The following is a 20,976-nucleotide window of genomic DNA, read 5'->3' as shown; positions in this document are numbered from 1 at the left end:
CATTTCTTTTTCATTACTTGGAGTATGATATACTAAGTATGATATACCAAGTTCGTTCTCTGCTCCAGGAAGCTCATTTTCTCTCCCTTTACGTTGATCCTATCATTATTCGTTCCATGGTTTGTTGAGCCCATTGAACTACTGAACTCTACAAAAATACAAAGAAGACGTAAACTATTTCATATTTGCCGCGCTTTCGAGGCGATTTTTCAAAGAAAGTGCTACGAGTTGTGCCGCGCCTCAGCCAGATGGCGCCACGGGTCCCGCGACCGAGAGAAGACGCAGTGAAACATCCCCCTCACGAGGGGCACGATCAAATGCAGAGCATTTCCGGGGGCGCACGACGTTAAGTAGTTTGCGTTACGTTAATGTTGTATCACTTGTGGCAACTGCTGACGAGAGAGCGCTCGTCAGCAGTAATTTGAATGAGTCAACGATATAAGGCGCGTTCGCAGCGTCCCATTCTGTGTCGGCTTTGTGGCGCAGTGGGTAGAGCACCATGTACATTGCGTTCCGCCCGCAGGGTCGAGGGATCGAAACCGGGCGCCGGGTACTATTTTTTTTTTATATAGTAGGGACAACGACGGTGCGGACTACGGACGTCAACGCGGGTGACATCGTGAGTTACTGAAATGCTCTGCATTTAAAAATACAAAACTCTCCAAACAGACCACATTGCCAAGTGTGCGATTCCATTCCCACACTTACTGGACCTTTCCCAGAGGCCAAACCATGGAACGTCGATCCGTATCCAATCCGCCTTTTTCATTGCGCTGTGGCGGCCTCTGGTGGCACCACCGAGAAGCGATATGTCAGGGGTGCAAGTGGGCCGCCACGGCAGCGGAAGGGGAATCAGGGCTGCGTTGTTGGTTGTTCATTTGTTTTACTTGAATTGTATAGCCAGCCTAAAGCTGCAAGACGTATACGTTTTGCACGTGGGAAACATCTGAACAAGCGTGCGACGCTCGTTTCTTTTTGCAGCGATTTCGCAAGTGTGAGTACCCGAGGGTGGCTATCTGAGGCTTGTGGAAGTGATGTTCTCACGCCATTTCTTTTTTCTTTTCTAGCTCTTAAAATGGACGGGAGGGGGACACAGACATCTGTCAGGAAGCGGCATAAACGCACGCACTTAATGTGACCTTTATAAAAATCATTGCTTGGTGCCGGTATGTGGATTTCAGCGATGTGGTTGCGGATTTGTTCGACTTCGCTGTTCATTTTCTTTCTCTGTTTGTTATCATAACGGGCATAAATGCATGTGCAGATTACTTTTGGGAGCGTTGACCGAAGCAAGCGAAGTCCAAAGCAGCCGAAGTACCAACGTATCTCAGGAAATTGCTTTTTGTTGTGCATTTTTATTTGTAACCGGTGGTTTCGTCGCAGTCGCACGATTACGCTTTCTTCTTTAGAAGAACTGTCAGTTTTAGTATTGTTTCATTCCTTTTAAGCAGTTACAATATCGCCGGCGAAAAAAAAAAAGTGGTGCACAGGAACTACATTTCTACAAAAAGCGCAAGCCCCTCGTCATTTGGATCCACACATTTCCCAGCAGCGGAGGGCTGTATGCAGATTACAACGAAAAAAAAAAAAAAAAAGGCGTCGCTTTCCGCAAGCATGCCAGGACAAAAAAAAAAAAAAAAAGGGGGGGGGGGGGGGTGCGGTGTTTCTGACGCTCAAGACCACTCGGCCACGGTGAAGCAGCAGAACCCACTCGAATGCCGTGGACACAATGCTGAGGCTTAGCTTATGTTTTGAACCTCGCTGAAGAAGTTTTGTTTATAGTATTGCTGGCATAAAAACAGATCATTCTTTGAATAGCGTTTGTCCAATAAACTTCTCTTGACGTGATACCCATAGAGTGCGTTACTGCAACTATTAAGCCAGGAAATACGATCGCAAACTTTAGCTCGCAAGCTGCTCGTACACCCGTCGAAAAATGTGCGCCCTTCGTACTCTTGTGTCGCGCTTTACGACAGAAACATTGGTTGATTTTGATTCTTCGTTACCTAGATTAAGTCGAGTAACTCTTGCTCTGGACTTAATATGCCTTACATTTTCTACAAGCGTGATCACAGCAGTACGCATATGGAGCTTCGGTTAAGCGAAGTCAGCGAAGCGTCGCTAGCCACGAAATACGGATCGCATACATAGTGGGAAGGTACGGTCGCTTCGTTGACCTTACGAATTTTATTACGCTCTACGAACTAATAAATAGAGGCGCATTCATCGTGACCCGAATCTTGTCGGGGCCGCCTAGCCGCCTTGGTCAACGAGCCTGTCATACTACGGAAACTCTCGGTCGGCCGGTGTGTTCGTATCGTCGTCGGAGTAATATGACAAGGCGATCTCTGGATTCGGCGTGGCAGCTCGTTGTCGTCACCGATGGTGTGAATGCCTGGTGTGACTGCGACGGGACGCAGAATGGGCGTTTGTGCATGGTGCCGTGGCGGACAGCTCCTTATTTGTTCACTCCCGTTTCGAGGTTGGCGTGTGTCGATAAAAACAAAAAATTCCCCCTTCATGTTATTGTTTGCCCGACAGTTGCGTTTTGCATCTTGTTTTCTGTGGGGGCCGAACCCGGTCGCATGCTTTCATTACACGGGCTCAGTTACAGCGGCAGACAGCAGTGGGGTCGCCGCGGAGCAGACGGGCCGACCCCTGTCATACTGTTTCTGGCCTTCTCCGCCAGGGCTATGCGCACGCGCAATAGCGTTGTGAAAGAGGCGGATTGCATCTCCACTTGGGATGCCACAGTTACCGAAGTGGGCAAACAAACCTCTCCGTGGACAACCGTCCTTCAGCACCTGCTCACCATCAGAAGGGAGTTCGTTTGACTTCAACGACATCGAGGGCGGGCCCGGATGCGGGTTGCGTAATACTCTTTGTGCACCTTGGGAAGATTGGGGGATGGGGTCGGGGACACTATAAAAGAATTAGCCGCACTCTGTTAATCCGAGCACCCATCGATGGCGAATCATGCCTCCCGGAAGCTGATCCGATCAATGGGAACGGTTTCTGCGCTGTATTCGCAGGTAGTTTATAAGCAGTGTTGTACACGTTCCTCCAAAATAGGAACGAAAGCTCGTTCCTCGTTCCTTGCCAATTTTGAAACGAGTTCCCGTTACAAGTTCCTTTATTGCGAAAGGAACGCGTTCCAGTTCCACTTTGAAAATTGGAACGTGTCGTTACATTGACGTTACAATTATGTTTTTAAATTAAAATATAGTGTCGGATAATCCTGGGTCGAAATTAAGTGAGACATTTAAAACTCACATTGAACTACGTATATTATACGAATATTAACACCACCAGCAGCAGATTATCTGGAGATAAAGATAATCAAAAGAAACGCTCCTAGGCGAATTTTTTCAGGGAGCACCGGAAAAACTCCAGACGGCTCGAGGACATTTCGGTGCAGGATATTTCGGTGTGGAAATTTCGTTGTACGGACATATCGGTGTACGGGCGTTTCGGTGCACGCACATTTCGGTGTACGGACATTTCGGTGTACGGACATTTCGGCGACCAAATTATCCCGTGCTTGATTGTTTGCGACAACCGTTATATTTTTATTTCCGCTTAACGTGGGTTATGGACAACAATCTGGAGCAGTGGATTTATTTTTTTGATTGATGCCATGTTCGATCTTCACCAGGTATTTTTAGAAATTCTACATTTATATATTTTTGTTTAATACCTCTTCCTGGGTACACCTGTTATGCAGCCGATTGAATTCTTTAGCACACGTTTTTTTTTCATTTATGACAGGTTGTTAATTTATATTCGCTCTTTTTTAGCTAAGACAATTACCCGTGTTTACCATGGTCTACCGCCTCTTTTGTATTTTTTTTAAAATTACACACCCTCAAATTACATAAATTACATGCACACTCTCAATATCCAAAAAGTAACAAACATTAGCTAGCCCCCCAGAATGAAGAAAACCTTATGAAGAGTATTACGTAGGCTGGGCTGCCTTGCTAAAATGAATTCGCGAACACTGGTCTAGGATATTGTCGGGGTAGAAAAACGGGCCTTTTGGAAAACAGCCGCCGGTTCTAATGCCCTAAATGCTGACTAAGCGCCTACCGGTTGTGCATAAAAATTCCACCCATTGTGTTCGGGACAACCAACCTTCGTTTAATGTTTACAAGCCTACATTTACCACATTTTAATTCTTTGTTTTAGCGTGCCCCCCCACCTCCAGCCTGTACGCTCGAATCTCGACCAGATTTCTTTCTCAGCCATATTATTTTCGGTTTCCACTGAAAATCCTACTGGCGTGGTGTTCACGGTCTCCGAAGCGTCACCGCAGTGATTTTTTATTTGGAACATACTGCTAGCCTCTTAGTGGAGGCTTTTGCAGGAATTGGGTGATACATTCAAAACAATGACATAGCACACTTCGCGTTTAAAACATAGAAAAAGCTTTACATTCACCATGGGCGCACGAAACCCCTATAATGTGACACAAAAAGCCACCCAAAAAGCCGCTGAGAACACAATGGCCACTACCGTTTGCTGGCTGCGCCCTTCCGGGCGTCGCGGTCATGATCGACGGCGCCCCCACTCCAGGAATCGATCTTTCTGCGCCTTCAGTCACCCCCTTGGGAATTAACTCATCAAGTCGCGCATATCATGGACACCCCAGTTATACATCGCTTCCTCCCATTATAAGGAGCAAAAAAAAAAAAAAAATGAATAGGCTAGTGTGACGAGAGCGGCAACAGTCGTCTTCAAGTTTTCGAAGTCCAGTCGACGCAATGGTGAAGTACAAGTGACACCCCTCTCTCTCTACTTAGGGGGATGATTGCCGGCGGGGCTGAGCTTGCCCCTCCCCCAAGTAACGCCACCGTAAGTGCGATCGTTGGTTTGTTAGTTTTAAGTCGAACTGACACTGAATGTAACGAAGGCGAGATTGATTGCGAGAATAATTAAAACGAAATGCACACGCGCCTAATCGACCTCGTTTTTCTGTTGTTGTTTTTTTGAAGAAGTTTTTCTGGGTGGAGGGGGAGGAATAGACAAAAAGCAGCAGCGTCTTGCACCGTTGGGTGAAGTGAAAGGAAAGCGCTTTGGTAATACTTAAAGTATTAGGGTTGTTCACATGAATGTTAAAATAACAAAAAGTGGTTGAACGGATCCAAATTAACAGCGTTAATTTTTATCATCTGCTATGGAAATTGGGTTTCACGTGGCAATGCTCCGCCAGGGTTTAGCGTTCGTTTCCACGAACGGCGGCGCAAGCACAAGTCTCGAATGTAAAATCATATCAAGTCACGAAATTGCAATATTAAATCTAAAATGTTCAAAGAATGCCTGGGACATCGCCTCACTCAAAATGTCTGGGCCAAGACGTCGTGCACCAAAATGTCCGTGCACAGAAATGTCCACACCGAAACGTCCTGGACCGAAATGTCCGACACCTAAATGTCCGGATCCACTTAGCAGTCCGTCCGTTTCGTTGGCGATGTTGTTACCGGGTTTACCGGGTCCGGTCTGCTCTTGAGCGCGCGGAAGGGCGAGTAGGAAGGGTGCGGAGGCACGGACATGGCGAAGGCAGGCCCGCGGAACTAATCCCCCTACCGCGACGAATGCCCAAGTGCCCAGCCGGGTCCCGGTAAACCATGCGACAGAACAGACGGACTGCTAAAACTCTGTAATCTTTCCCCGCCAGGGAACAATTCTATCGGCCAGACGCCCATTCCGGCCTCCCCAGACAAACGATGAAGGGTGAAAAGCATTCTCGCGGCTACGCTATTCACCCGTCGAACGCCGCGTAAGCAACCAGCATGAAAGCAAGCACAAGCTGCGGCCTCCTGCGTGGTTATTCTTCTACCTTTGACCTTCGAGGAAGCACGTACGGCTGAAGGGCGGGCAAACTGACCATCTTATAGGAAGAGAAACGCCGTAGCGCTTTGTGGATTTTTGTACTCGAGCCTTGGCATCATTGCAAAAACAGCCAAATCCTAGTGATGTAACGGGAGGAACGTCGTTCCTGCCGTTCCTTCAAAAGCGTAACGAGTTGCCGTTACAGTTCCACCGACCACTAATGAAACGGTGGCGTTCCTCCGTTCCTCCAAAAAGGAACTAGTTCCAGGAACGCCGTTCCTTGTAACGCCGTTCCGTACAACACTGTTTATAAGCAGGTGTTCAGCAAGATACAAAGCGCAGAGCAAGCGCACAAGGAAGTGGTTCGCCGTGAAGAATTGATCCGCTTACCCTGCAGACAGTTGGCGCGGTCACCTTCCTCTGAGGAAAGCTGGTTCAAGATGAGTGTGATGCTCGTGATGCTGCAGGGGGAGAACTTCCGGTTGTTGGGCTCGGTGCCTGGTTGCGCTCTGGCGAACATGATGAAGTTCCCCCCGGTGCCGCCTGGCGAGCACTCGACGGTCTCGTCATGCTGCGAGAAAGTGATGGCGGAACGAAGGATGTTGTCAACATTGTTATGCGCAGAGACCCCTGCGGCTTTAACAAAATACCGGCGACTCGGTAAACATATAAATATGTTCTGAAATGTCCACGTCAGTGTTTTTGCGTTTTTGAATCAGCCTGCGTACAGACTTGCATCCTTGTGTTCTGTCAAAATCTTCTACGTTGCTGAGAAGACGGGCATGTGCACATTTTTATGTGCACATGGTAAAAAAAATTGCAGATTTTTACAGCTTGAAAAATTTCACGAGCATCATTCGCAAGTGATTCACACTATCCTAACGCCGTTTGTGAGCCTACAAGGAATTGTGCAGTAACTCTGTAAAAATTCTTAGTATGAAACTGTAGAACATTTTGTTAATTATTAAAGCAGCCAAGCAGCCATTCCTCCTAGAAAAATGAATTTTAAACGTTCATAACAGTCTTGGGAGGATTCACTAGAGACGAACTCACAACCCAAGTACACATTATTCATGTCACAAAAAATTGATAGCAATTAGTGCATATTTCCTGTCCTAACACCAAAAAGAATAAATCAGAAAATACTCGGGGCTATAATTTCAGATTTTCCCGTGCTCCAATTATGCCGGTAAAAAATCAGTGAAAGGCGATTTAAAATGACGAGACACCGACCGAATGATCCCGTGAGGTGCAGCTTCCTAGCTGCATGCCGTTAAATTTTATGTACCCAACGCAACCCGCTCTCTTCTCTTTCTTGCCACTGAAGTGGCAAGTACGCCGAGTTGTTCCACAGTCGCACATTCATCAATCAGATAACACTTAACACTTGATGCAGCATACCCGCCGTGGTGGCTCATTGGCCAAGGCATTGCGCTGCTGAGCAGGAGGTCGGAGGTTCGATTCCCCGCCGCGGCGGCCACTTTTCAGATGGAGGCGAGAAGCAAAAAACGCCCGTGTGTACGAGATTCCGGCGCACGTTAAAGATCCCCTGGCAGGGCCGGATTAAGGTGGGGGCTACGGGGGCTGCAGCCTCGGGCCCCCAGCTGTCAGGGGCCCCGCTCGATCATATGAAAAAAAAAAAATATATCGTGAGTGTGCTCGCTGCCAGCATTGAAAGTTGAAGGTAGGAGCTTCAATCTCACCTTCCCACCGAAGCTGACTGACTCCTGAGAAGTGGGAAGGAGTGGTCGGCCCCTCACGTTATGATTGACAACCTTCGAGTCCATTTCAATTGAACTTAGTTATTACTATTACTTTTCCTTGTTTTCCCGACGTTTATGAGAAGACGTCTTGGACCAGAAGTCGGGGGTACACAGCTTGACCGGGCCTAAGAAGCCACATAAAAAGGCCCCGAGCTCGGCTCCGGTCTTTTTCGGCACAGGTCGTTTCGGTAGTCTTTTCGGTACACAGACATCTAAGTACGCGGACGTTTCAGCGCGCGCATGTTTCCGTATAAGAAAGGGTCGGGAATGCGAATAATGAAATAATGTCTGAAGAACATTGTAAAGTGTTTAATCCTGAGGGATGTTATATGTAATTATTGACAACTTAAGCACTGCCCTAGGGGCTCATACATAGTTTCTGCTAGAAATTTCAATGTATAGCGCTTGACAAGGAAGGTCATTGGGATGACGACCCGTTCAATAAAGGTAGTGAATTAGTTGAATCGCATAAGCGCGATTGATATCGACTCGATATTTCTCGCTGAATGGTAAGCGTATATATGGTTATTTAAATGTTCAAAGGTTGTGTAGGCCACTCGCGGGGTCGTTCGGCTTCAGCCCGCGCCTATGTGCTGTAGCCTCTGCAGGCTGTCTGAGCAACAAGCGTTGCGGAAGCTACATGTCCGCGTGACTCCATTCGTAAAGTAATTCTCTAGGCGCCACTCCGTGTGGACGCAGAGGTCGCCGGACCAGCCCGACCCTAGCGGCTCCCTTCGAGCTGGGGAATCAGCAGGCCTAGGCGGTGTGAAGAGCCCAGGCGTGACGCCAAACAAAGCAACAACGAAGTATGTTTCCTTTGGGGATGACGAAAGCTATGTCCACTTAAAAACGCATCCTGCGTACGGCCCCTTCGATGCCGTCTTAAAAACAGACCTCCGCCGCAAATGAGCCGGCGGATGACGTGCACCAAAGGGCGGCCCGCAGATCTGGTCCCGCTTGGACGTGACGGCAGGGGGAGAGGAACCCCCGAAGGAGCGCGGGAAAAACAATGGATGCGGCAAACGTGTTGAGGACTCGAAAACGAGAGGTCCACCCATACTCGCCACCGTCGTAGACCCCGAATCTAGACGAGAAGCTTCAGCGTGTTTCCACTGCCAGTTACGACCGAACAACGACCCGACCGATCGACAACGAACTACTGACTACTGGTACTGTTGCGCGGGGGTGAGCAGAGACATTCTATCCTTATTAATCTGTTGTCTGATGCCATCTCTCGTGCTCACCTGTCGCTCTCCAACCCAAAGGGGACCCGTTAATGTGTAACGGCTTGCCGCCTAGCAAGACCATCACGCTGCGGAACAGGAGTTCATCGCCGCTGAATAAGTTCAATGGCCATTCGCAAACCCACGCACGAAGCGGACAGCTCCCCAGCCCAAAAAGCGACATTTTTCTGCTTGTCGTCTTTGGGCTAATCGTGCTGCGATAGGAAGGTTGCGTTGCGCGACACGTTTGAGCCCCCCCCCCCCCTAACCTCCTTAAAAGGCGGCGCGTGTCCTAACCGCCGCGTGCTTTCTCGTCTGCGCGGGTAACCTACAGGATTTTGGCCCGTAAGCCGTGGCGGCTAACTGTTTGGCAGATGTCTGTGAGTGACAGCTGCCGCCGCGGACTTTGAGCCCTCCCATATATGCAGGTGGAGAACTTTACAATAAAACTAAAACCTTACAGGCTTAATAAAATATTCTCCTTGTAACAAAATACTCTTCTGTACCATTGCGTGTGCAGGTCGACACGGTGCTTCGATTAATTGGGAATCTGTGGTGAACCGGCAATCAAACCATACTAACTTTTACGCCTGATAAAATCCGTTTCATAGTACTAGACATCCGGAAAGCGTAAAATTATGTATAATCTATCACTGATATATAATCTATAACATGGGCTTCGAAAATTTTCGCAGATTAAACCGGAATCATTATTATTATCACCACCACCACCATCATCATCATCATCATCATCATTAGGGCCCCAAGGATGCAGTAGCCCCGGGGCCCATAGTTTCCTAATGCGGCACTGTCCCCTGGAGGTCAAAATTAATCCGGAGCCCTACAATACGGCACGCTTCATCGCCTGCGTTGCGTCGGCGCGTTAAAGCCACCAATCATTCACTTAACGCAGGACAAGCGCCTCCCTCTATCTTTCATCAAGTGCTCCAAACCAGCGTCATCCGAACCAACTCCTTGCCTAACTTCATCCCCCCTCAATTTTATTTTGTCAGCCCTCCTCCGGATTTTCTGTCTTGTCCCGCGTCTCACCACGTTCTACAATATTCGTTCTTCAGCTCGGATTGTCGGCTTATTGTCTGCCCTCTGCTTAGCATTGACGGGCCAACACCGCCCCTCCTAATTTAAGATGCCGTGTTGCAGGCATCTTTTTAAGCGCCGAGCCCTTTATTTGTTCGCCTTGTCGTTGAAGCTGACCACCGGTAGATGCGACTGCAGGAATCAGGCGGCGCAACGAGATAGCGGATACAAGTAGACCCTCATGTACCGTCGTCAGGGGGTCACACTGAGGCTTCGAAAACCACGCGGTTTAAAAAAAATTCCCGCGCCTTCCCGCGAGGGGAACACGAGTAAATGCAGAGCATTGGGGCCTCAGTACTGGTTGAAGGCAGTGTTGCTTCCATCGCTTCTTCCGTGATGCTGGAGTAGCAGACACGAGTAAACGTGGGAGCGAGCGTCAACCAATGAAGGAAGGAGCAACGCAGTGACTGAAGCTCGAGCGACCGCTAGCCGCTTTATATTTTGGAGCGCGCGCAGTAGAGGGAGAGCAGTACGGGGGGGGGGGGGGGGGGGGGGGAGAGCGCGCATGCGCAAGCAGCGCGCGCCCTTCCACGCCCCACCGCGCTGCTATCACGCACCTGTTACGCCGAGACCGCGACGGAGCGAACGGGCTGACTACGACGCATGCGCGCACCAGCTGCTGTTGAGAGAGAGGAGGGAAGGAAGAGAGGCGCACCTGCTGCGGACGCGGAGCTGTGGACGCCGTCCGACGCAGGAAGAGGCGAGGCTAAGAAATGCTCTGCATTTAAAAGTTATAACCGTTCGAACCTCCTGAACCGCTGGCGCTTCTCATACATCTCCCCGTTGTATAGCGCAATGAAAACTGCGGGTATATTTCAGGCAAAATCTGTGTATATAACGGGCAGCCCCCGTGTCCTCTTAGTTAGGAACGCTCGTTGGGTTGGTTTTTACGATAGTAAGTGAAAAAAGCAGCCACGCAAGAAAAAAATGGCGCGTTCGAAATGACGCAGAACAGCTCCAGCACACGAAATTAAAGCAAGCACAAAGAGAACAGAACTCCCGCTGGCGCAGTTTCAGGCAGGGGGCGCGCAAGTATTGCGAAGGCGGGAAATTTGAAATGCATGGTGTTGTATAGTACTGAGCGGATTACGCCCTATTTTGGCGAATCTCTACTCTGAACTTCCGACAGCTTTCCCATCGAGTGGAACGGCTTTAATTTTAACTTAATAGGTGGAGGTCGCTCCTCATTAAAATGCGCTGTTGGGCTAGTTGGTGCGTAGCTGCTCACAAAGAATTGCGCTAAAAGTGGGCAGCCGTAGTAAGGGAGACGAAGAACATTTGCTCGTCTCTTTTAATGTGTGTGTTCAGTTTTGGAGCTTTTTTGTGAGTCGTTTCTCATCCCTAAATGTTTCGCCTATCGCAACTTTTTAGAATTTTTACAAATATCCTTGAATCTACTGAGGTTTCCTTCCATCAATCTTTTTCGATCCTAATTAGGACGGGACGTGCGCATTTGTTTCGGACCGTTATATTTAGTGACCGATATATCCTACTCGTTGCACTACAAGGTGCTTTCCGAGCACACCAGCGATTCAGCCCATAGATTGTATCCCTGCAGTTATGTTTGTCCGTCCTCACTTCCTTTGTGCGGCTATTATAGGCGGCGAAAGACCAAGAGCGAAACCATCGACGCTCAACACGATATTTGTAGTTGTGCACAGACCAGGCAAATATAGCCCGTCGCGGGGAACGTTGCTAATGACGAGTTTCTTCAGGCGAAGCCCCTTAGGGGCTGGGGCTGTCGGCGTCTCACGTCATCGTCGTCGTCTCATGTCGTCGTATTATCATGCAGTCCCAGTACAAAAACACCGGGACGCTCGTTTTCCAACTCCTCGTTCTAGGACGTAACGCGTACGTAAAGAATACACCTGGACACCCACTTTCGAACGCCTCGCGCTAGAATGCTTCGTGCATCAAAGACACCAGATGTAGCAAAGCTGTACCCCCAGCGGTTTCATCTCCGTGGGCGAAATGCTTCACCCCTCCGAAGGTTTCACGTTAATGGAGATGGCCCGGGATTTTTTACCCTGCACTCTGGTCCCGCGGCGCCTGACCAATCAATTAATCAATCATTGGTTTTAGTTCAAGGATAGGTACATCCTATTTGCAAACAGTGCTTGGACCCATAGCCAAAGGCTACTTGTGGGTCCGAATTCGGAAATGCATAGTGATAAGCAGTCTGATTGTTAACAATCAGTGTACAAACATACTGGTAGAATACAGTAATTACCAATAAAACGTCATACATAACACGGGATGACTATTTGAAAAAAAGAAGAAAGGCCGCGAACTTTGCTATTGTGCGCAAATGATCGTGCTGCGATCAAAAAAAAGGAAAGAAAAAAAAGTATGTTTCTAGTGCAGGGGACACTCTTGGGCATACAACTTAAAAAAAACTGTTTTTCAGTTTTTTACTGAAGTTATGATCATTCCTCAGTTCAACAGGGATTTTATTCCACTTTCGCATCAACATACTGTCTAAGTCGCTCACCATAAATATTATGAGTAAGGGGAAGAAGATTGAAATTGTTGAGGCTGAAATTTCTTGTGTGCCGTAATGGACTGTTAAATAAGGAGACAGGAAATGGATGATTATTTCTTACTATGCTGTATGTGACTCGAGCCGTTTTATCTTCACGCATGTGATCAAAAGTTAATAGTCGAAGCCGAGTGAACAAAGGCTTACTGTGTTCGTTGTATCTGGCGAAACTCATAATTTTAATCACACGTTTTTGCAATCGTCTGATGAGGTTAATGTACGTTGTGGACGTCCAGCCCCAGGACTATAAACAATATGTCAGGTGGCCGCTCATAAAGGCATGGTATAATATCAGTAAGATGTTAGCGTCAAAACAATCACGAGCTTGTAAAAGGGCGTATGCTATGTTACGGAGGCTATGTTAGAACAAACATGCGTAATTTGGTTCTTCCAATTTAAGTTGCTGTCAAAGACATTCATAGATATTTGAGGGAACTCGTTTGGCGAAGTGCATTATCGTTAATAATCGGTTTAATTATACGGTAATTTACAAGTTTTCTCGGAAAGGGAAAAATAATGTATTTAGTCTTCTTTGTGTTGATTGTCATTTTGTTTGTCGAAAACCAGTTTGATATTTTAGCTAGCTCTACGATCAGTTTATCCTGAAGTTGATCCGCATTATCGGCTGTGAATATGATAGCAGTGTCATCGTCATACATGAGCATTTCAGAAGAAATTATTTGAGACAAGTCGTTTATATAGAGGGCAAACAGTAAGGGCCCAAGCACGGACCCTTGTGGAACACCAGTTATGTATCGTAGTGAAGACGTTATATTGTTAATTGACTCTTTTTGCTGACGGTCGGTAAGAAAACTGGAAAATAAATGACAGGTTTTATCTCGGAAGCCATAATTGTTAAGTTTATCCAGCATAATATTGTGATCTACTGTATCAAAACCTTTTTGAAGATCCAAGAGTACTACAGCGGCAAGTTTATTATTATGCAGGGTGGTATTAAGCACTTGGGTAAGTGAGAGCACAGCTGTTGATGTTGAGTATCGTGGGCGGAATCCATGCTGTGGCGGACAGATGACGCGGTACTTTTCAAGAAACTTGTGGACGCGTTTTGCAATTAATTTTTCGAAAATAATATTGATAACACTTAGAACTGAAATTGGTCGATAACTGGATCGGATCGGTCACCCTCCTTAAATAAAGGGGTAACTCTTGCTATTTTCAGACGTGATGGATATACACCATCAAGGAGGGAGTGGTTGAATAGATTACATAGTATGGGGCCAAGTATGTCAATGTTCTCTTAGATGAGGCGGGCGGTGATACCGTCAGGGCCTGCGGCTTTGTTTTTGGGAAGACTGTTAACTATTGTCATTACTTCATTCAATTCAATGTCTTCCATAACAAAAGTGTTGCTTATTGGCGTAAGAATAGAATTGTGCGTGTTACTGGTGCAAATTTCGGCCGCCAAGTCAGGGCCAACACTGGTGAAATAGTAGTCAAAGGTTTCAACCGTTGCTTGAGTGACATTGTTAGGGGCTGAATGTACCTTCTGGGAGTGTCCCGAAACTTCTTTTAAAATATTTCATATTTTCTTGGTGTTGCCAGCGGCGTGCGTGACGAGACTTGAGCACTTAATGGTCTAAGCACTAAGAAAGCACAGTTCAGTTATTCCATGTTTTCAATCTCATACGGGTGGCGTAGCTTCTTTCACTTTTAAAAACCGTGTCTTTTGTGCCCCTAATGATACCACAGAAAAGTGATTGGTGCCGCGGCAGTCACATACGTTGGCGCCGAAGCTGTGTCCCAGTTCGTGCGCGAAGGTGATCTCGCTGATGCGCTGCGGAACCCGGCCGTTGTTGTTCTGGAAGGTGACCAGGCCCGTGTTGAGGCTGCGCGGCCCCCGGTGCGTACCGCTCGCGTCGTCCACGGCGCCGTCGCGGTACATGTCGCAGACGCCGCCGCTGCCGCCTGCATGCGCATATATGCATAGGCGTGCGCTCAAGGGGGGCAGGGGGGGCGGTCGCCCCTTCCTTCATTCATTCCCCCAGTTTCATTCCCTCGGAGCGCAGCCTGCGCTCTCCTTAATAACATTCGCATAAAAACCAACATAATTCATTCTTCGGCGATGTTCCAGACTTGTTTTGGTAACTGTTGAGCCATCGGCAAACATAAAAGTAGGCAGAACTGCTTATTTTTCGCCCGTACCCGCCGCGGTGGCTCAGTGGCTAAGGCGTTGCGCTGCTGAGCACGAAGTCGCGGATTCGATTTCCGGCCGCGGCGGCCGTTTCAAAAACGCCCGTGTGTACGAGATTTCGGCGCACGTCAAAGATCCCCAGGTGGTCAAAATTAACCCGGAGCCCTCCACTACGGCGCGCCTCATCGCCTGCGTTGCGTCGGCGCGTTTTAAACCCTACAATCAATCAATCAATATTTTTCGCCCGGAAAGGCGCCGTTCTGTGATACACCCGCCGCTGGGGTCGGCTTACAGCGGGATTCACACGACGGAGAGACCCTCTCATGGAGGCGGACGGATATGTGGCGTCAAGAGCACGTGACCGGATTATCCGACCTGGCGGAACATCCACACGTGCGGAGCTACGCGGAGTGACTAGCAGACGACAGCGCCGAGGAACAGGTTCCATTCCCCGCCGGGGGCCACCGCCGTCGAGCGAAAACATGCGGAGGCATTTTCTTTTGCGGAGCCACCGCGGGCTATCCCCACCGAGGGGCGGAGCCTAAAACCGGTCACGTGAGCGGATCCCGCGGGCCAAAAAGAGAGGGTTTCTCCGTCGTGTGAATCCCGCTGTACGAGCAAAGTATGCTGCCGGGGCTGCCAGGAGGCGCTGCCTGTGCCGCTCAAGTAGCAGCGCACTAGCCCTATGGCCGGTATTCAATGGCGTGGAATGCATGCAGGCAACCATGCGAGCGCGCCGCCATATCTGTGGCCAAGCGTCTGTTGCTAGGCGACGTTGGGCGCACGGCCCCCAGATCAGGCACCCCTCTTCTCCTTTATGTTAGTGCGCCGTCACTCGTTACGTCGGGATCCGCGGGATGGCGGCACTTGCCCATGTCCGTGGCGCATCGGCCATATCTGTGGCCGTTTCCAGTGTTGCCAAGCGAAGAAATTGACCGCTAAACTTTTCAACGAATACCGTCTATAACGTGGCTTTCGGTAGCCGTTGAGCTAGAACTCTTTAATACTCCGCAGCGTAAGGTGCTTAACTCTCCCCCTTACCAAGTGCCAGTACGACGATTTGCTGAAAACTACGCTGAATAACAATTAGCAAGCGGTCGTCACTTCTCAGTGTACGGGAAAATCCGAATGGGTCGGCAGCCTTGCGGAGCGCAATTCCCCCTACAATTTCGGTCACTTTCGTCATTACTTCCTTCGTGCTGTTGGTCATCGCGGCACCGGATTTCACCGATCAGGGCGCAAGCACCACCTATATATTTCATTCTTTACTTATCGCCCGGATTGAAATAAAAGTTTTGGCGGGTACCTTCGCCTCTTTCAGGATATGGCTGTCTTGGCGAGGTAGCTTTAGCGGCAAATTAATTTGTGGGTTTGAAAGGGGAGCATATGCTTGCAAAAATTTTCAGCAGCAAATCAAGCCCCAATCCAAAAACACAAAAATAAATTCCACATTTTCCCCCTTATTAACCATCAACAGCAATTATGCTTCGTCATGCTGTTTACGGTAGAAATCTCGTAATTTATCAATGTCGAGCAACATTTATTTAGTGATCTTTCATCAGCCAGGAGTGGAGATAAAATCATTGCATGGTATTCGTCGAAAAAAAGAACATTTTTACGCTGTGAAATATGATTTAATTGCCCGTCGCGTTAGGAACGCTAAAGCTGGTTTTAGTGCGATTTAAAAATGACTTGTTTCACTCAGGCTTTGCGGACATCGAAGTGCTTTCGAGTGTGTCGGCTTCATGTGGTGTAAACTCGCAGCTGCCCATCGTATGCCACTCCTAATTTAATACTGATTTCACGTTGGTTGGTTGGAAATTTCCACGGACCTACTTTCCAGCATGACATCACACAAAAAATCGGTGGCGCTTTCATGTTTTCCCTTTGCTCCAACATAATGAAAAGGGAAGGCATAAAAGAAAGAAACAGAAAAGAAAGTCGAACAAAACAAGAAAAGGTGAAAAGCTAAAGCAAAAGAATTACAAAAAGTAAACATTCAGACACCTCGAAATGACGTCGTACATCTGGTAACTTTCCAATCAGTTTCATTCCCCCCTGTCCCCCCTGAAAGTGCCAAATGGCTGTCTTCGTGCTGAGAACATGCACCGCAGCCGCATATGATAGCTTATCCCCACAAAAACATTTATCGGTAGTAGTTACTTGTTGACAGGCAGAATTATTTTCGTCCCGTTCCCCCTCGTACGTCAGTGTATGCGGTCGCTAAGAGTGCAATCGACTAAGACTCACGACGACAATAAATATATCAGGAGATGCTTATTCTAGATGCCGTACTTGACTGCCATCTGACCGCGCGACGTTATTATGTTTTTATTTGAAATGAAATTTGATCCATATGTTGTATTTGAAATGTTACAGCTTGCATACTGTCAATGCCATGTAAGGGTTCATGGGCGCAGCCAAGCTGTTACGTCTGTTTTTAGCCCATGGACCCCTCCAGATGTATGTCTGGGAAATAAACTGATTGATTGTTTAGATAGATAGATAGATAGATAGATAGATAGATAGATAGATAGATAGATAGATAGATAGATAGATAGATAGATAGATAGATAGATAGATAGATAGATAGATAGATAGATAGATGGATAGATAGATGGATAGATAGATGGATAGATAGATAGATAGATAGATAGATAGATAGATAGATAGATAGATAGATAGATAGATAGATAGATAGATAGATAGATAGATAGATAGATAGATAGATAGATAGATAGATAGATAGATAGATAGATAGATAGATAGATGGATGGATGGATGGATGGATGGATGGATGGATGGATGGATGGATAGATGGATGGATAGATGGATAGATTGATTGATTGATTGGTTGATTGATTGATTGATTGATTGATTGATTGATTGATTGATTGATTGATTGATTGATTGATTGATTGATTGATTGATTGATTGATTGAACGGCCTGGCTCTAACAAACGGCGGCGTCTGCTATAAACGGCTCACCTTCCGGCTCCGCGACGAAGGCGAGTCCCAGGAGCTGTTCCGGGAGCGGCCGGTGCGTCCAGAGGAAGGAGGCGCAGAAGCCATTGTGGTTGATGCTCGCCAGCTCGCGCAGCAGGTGCGCGGCGTCCAGGTCTTCGCGGCAGAACGGATTCGTGCCTCGGTTGGAGCCCTGGCAAGCACTCGAGTCATTTATCTGCACACCGCAGCGTGTGTACATTACCAAAATAAAATGGCCCGGATGAAAAGAACAAAACACGAATAATGCATCTGCTACACGACAGCTTCCGACTGATACTTGAACGCTCAGTTGGAGGTGCACCTTATGTATTTGCAATGGGGCACTCAATAGACAATTGGTTCGAAGTCCTTTAGAAGGCCTTTGAAATGGCCGTCTAACACAGGTATAAAACAACTTGAAAAATGACCAACCGCGTAACGCCCTGTATTTGAACAAAATCCACATTTGCCGGAGCAAACAGATTTAATCGTGGTGCCCATGATGATTGGCGATATGAAACAAAGGAAAACTATTAAATAGTCAAATAACCCAAAGCATTTGGCTACTCATAATTCGCAGAGAAGACAAGCGGCGTAAGAATGCTGTGGGATGGTAGGCCATTCTCTGGATTTCTGCACATTTCGTTACGGCGAAGCTGCCAACGGCTAGGATCTTCCATATCCTCTCCGGCGACAGACCAAGCGCAGACCAACCACTTTCAGCGTAAAATTAAAATGGTAAAATATAAAATATAAAATTATTAATCTATAAAAGAAAGGAATAAGGATGGTACAGCCCCCATAATTTTATGCATGGTGGCTTATATTGACCCTGGAAAACTAACTGTCTTTTAGGCAACGCAAGCGCGTTTAAAGGTGCAGCTGACTTTGAAAGGATCAGTGTGTGCTTGGGTTCCGTAAACTGGCTTTGCCACATTGCGTTTTGCACGGTGAAGCATGGACATGGACGGATGGAGTGTGGCTACAGCCCCACCTTATGCTCCTGCTCACTGCCGCCGCCTCTTTCCCGAGTCGCATACACTGCTTGCCACACACGGCGTCTCTTTCCCACTTCCCCTCCCCCTCTCTTCCCCCCTCCCAGTTTTCGGCGGCCACCTGTGCGGCGGACCAGAGACGTCATTTTCTTTACTCACCAATCGCGCGTGTCCATAGTATGTGACGCAAAGGTCGCGCCATGATCCTTACAATTGTGCATAGCAAATCCCTAATATAGCTACACCGCAACACAGCAAACCCCACCAGAGCGCCAGCTTCGCTGGACTTCCCTCTTCCTAGCGTCGAAGGAATTTGATTTCTTTTGCTAATATTGCTTCGCTAGAGAGCACGCCTGCCGGGAGCTGTCAACAGTAACCTCGCACTACCTCTAGGTGTGCAAATAACAAGAGATAGATGCGCTTGTAAGTTTACCTCCTGACAAAAACGAACAAAAAAAAACAAAAACAAAAAAACATGAGAATACACGCACACAATGAGTGCCAAATCATTCGATACGGGCTTCGGGCTGAGTGCAGCAGTCGGGCAGTTTAGACAAGGTTGCGAAAATTATGCGCAGTTGTCAATAGCCCCAAGGTTGGTCCGAGAGTACAACTGCTTTAAATCAGACGCCTCAGTAGTTATTTACATCAAGGGAAGAGAGAGAGAGAGAGAGAGATGTTAATTACGAAAATAAATGGAAATGAGTCATAAATCTGAGTCCCCTTGAGCTCTCCCAGCCTGAGCAGCCCTCAACACCAGCAGCCAAAGATTGGCATTGCACGTCTCACCTTCATCACCATCACCAGCCTATCTTCGTCCACTGCAGGGCAAAGGCCTCTTCCATTAATCTCCAATTATCCCGGTCCTGTGCTAGCTGCGGCGAATTTATCTTTTGTATTTTGTATTTTAACTTTGTATTTTAACTTTTTGAATTTAACTTTTGTATCTCATCTGCCCATCTAACTTTCTGCCGCCTCCTACAACGCTTGCCTTCTCTAGGGATCCACTCTGTTACCCTTAATGACCAACGGTTGTCTTGCCTTCGAATTACATGCCCTGCCCACGTCCATTTCTTCTTCTAAATTTCTACTATATATATACCTTAACACGCGTTTGTTCCCTGACCCAATCCGCTCTCTTCTTGTCTCTTAGTGTTACACCCATAACCTTCCGTTCCATTGCTCCCTGAGTCGTTCTCAATTTAAGTTGAACCCTCATAGTGAGCCTTCAAGTTTCTGCCCCGTAGGTGAGAACCGGTAAGATGCAGCTCTCACACGCTTTCTTCTTCAGGGACAATGATAGGCTGCTATTCAATATCTGAGTACACAATAACGCTACAATAACGTTAAAAATAAAGCGCTTGGTCATCTTGCCACCCATTGCGACACATGCGGCTGCGAGCCGCTGTTTGAAGATTGCCGCGTTATCGGCATTAACTTTAAACCCTGACTCGAGAAGTCATATAGGCCGCCAATATTGAACGCCTGCGGGAGAAATGCGTCAGTATAGCCTCAACTTAACTCACGAAGAAGGAGATAAACTATCTAAACAGGACACGTGCCGGTAATGGTTAGTTGTGGGGTTGGATCTGTGTTTATTCATGCTGGCTTTTTCGTGTGTTTTTTTGTTCATGTTTTGTTTCCTTCAGTTTCGTTTATATTTGGCGTCTTTGGAAAGAATAAAATCCCGTTGTTGATTGATTGTAGGGTTTAACGCGCCGACGCAACGCAGGCGATCAGGCGCGCCGTAGTGGGGGGCTCCGGATCAATTTTGACCACCTGGGCATACTTAACGTGCGCCGAAATCTCGTACACGCGGGCGTTTTTGCTTTTCGCCTCCATGAGAAAAGCGGCCACCGCGGCCGGGAATCGAATCCGCGACCTCGTGCTCAGCAGCGCAACGCCACAGCCACTGACCCGCCGCGACGGGTAAAATCCAGTTGTAAGTCAGCACTTCGTGTGTCCTCTTGTTATCGTCCTGTGTCTTGTTTGCGCTGTGGTTCAACTTACCTTAACACGCTGCACGGTGAACGAGACGCCCAAGATGCCTCCGAAGTCTGTAGTGCTGAAGATCTCTGACGCAGCCGCGGTGTGCGTGGAGATGATGTTGGTCAGAACTTGCCTCGCCTTGACTTCGTCGCCCAACATGTCCGATTCCACTGCCGCGACGAGCGTGTGGTCCACGTTGATCTCGAGGTTGCACACGAGCTTCAGCGATTTCTCCTCTTTGTGAAAGCGGGAACTGAACAAAGAGGATTAATTGAAAGTTACTGTAACGTCGTTCTTCGAATGGCCTTGCGGCTACTTCATGCTTTTCAAGCCAGCTTCATATTGCAGCGATTTCTTTATTTACCGGGCTCATGCCTTGAGACCTTTTCGTACCAGCACC

General features: G+C 47.7%; 1 protein-coding gene across 1 annotated transcript in view; it reads right to left on the bottom strand.

Moving 5' to 3' along the window:
* The window catches only part of LOC144180429 (disintegrin and metalloproteinase domain-containing protein 10-like), a 46,239-nt gene extending 25,436 nt beyond the window's left edge, over positions 1-20,803 (bottom strand). The window contains exons 1-4 of the mRNA XM_077708772.1: positions 20,598-20,803; positions 17,596-17,788; positions 14,197-14,381; positions 6,223-6,403 (exon numbers count right to left, since the gene is read on the bottom strand). Coding sequence (XP_077564898.1) covers positions 6,223-6,403; positions 14,197-14,381; positions 17,596-17,788; positions 20,598-20,735 — 697 coding nt within the window. The 5' untranslated portion in view covers positions 20,736-20,803. The remainder of the gene's footprint in view (positions 1-6,222; positions 6,404-14,196; positions 14,382-17,595; positions 17,789-20,597) is intronic.
* Positions 20,804-20,976: the final 173 nt, after the last annotated feature.

The sequence above is a fragment of the Haemaphysalis longicornis genome, unplaced genomic scaffold, assembly GCF_048455015.1.
Source record: "Haemaphysalis longicornis isolate Haplotype H1 unplaced genomic scaffold, Haemaphysalis longicornis Haplotype H1 scaffold_4, whole genome shotgun sequence".
NCBI lineage: Eukaryota > Metazoa > Arthropoda > Arachnida > Ixodida > Ixodidae > Haemaphysalis > Haemaphysalis longicornis.
This window is presented reverse-complemented; position numbering and strand designations above follow the sequence as displayed.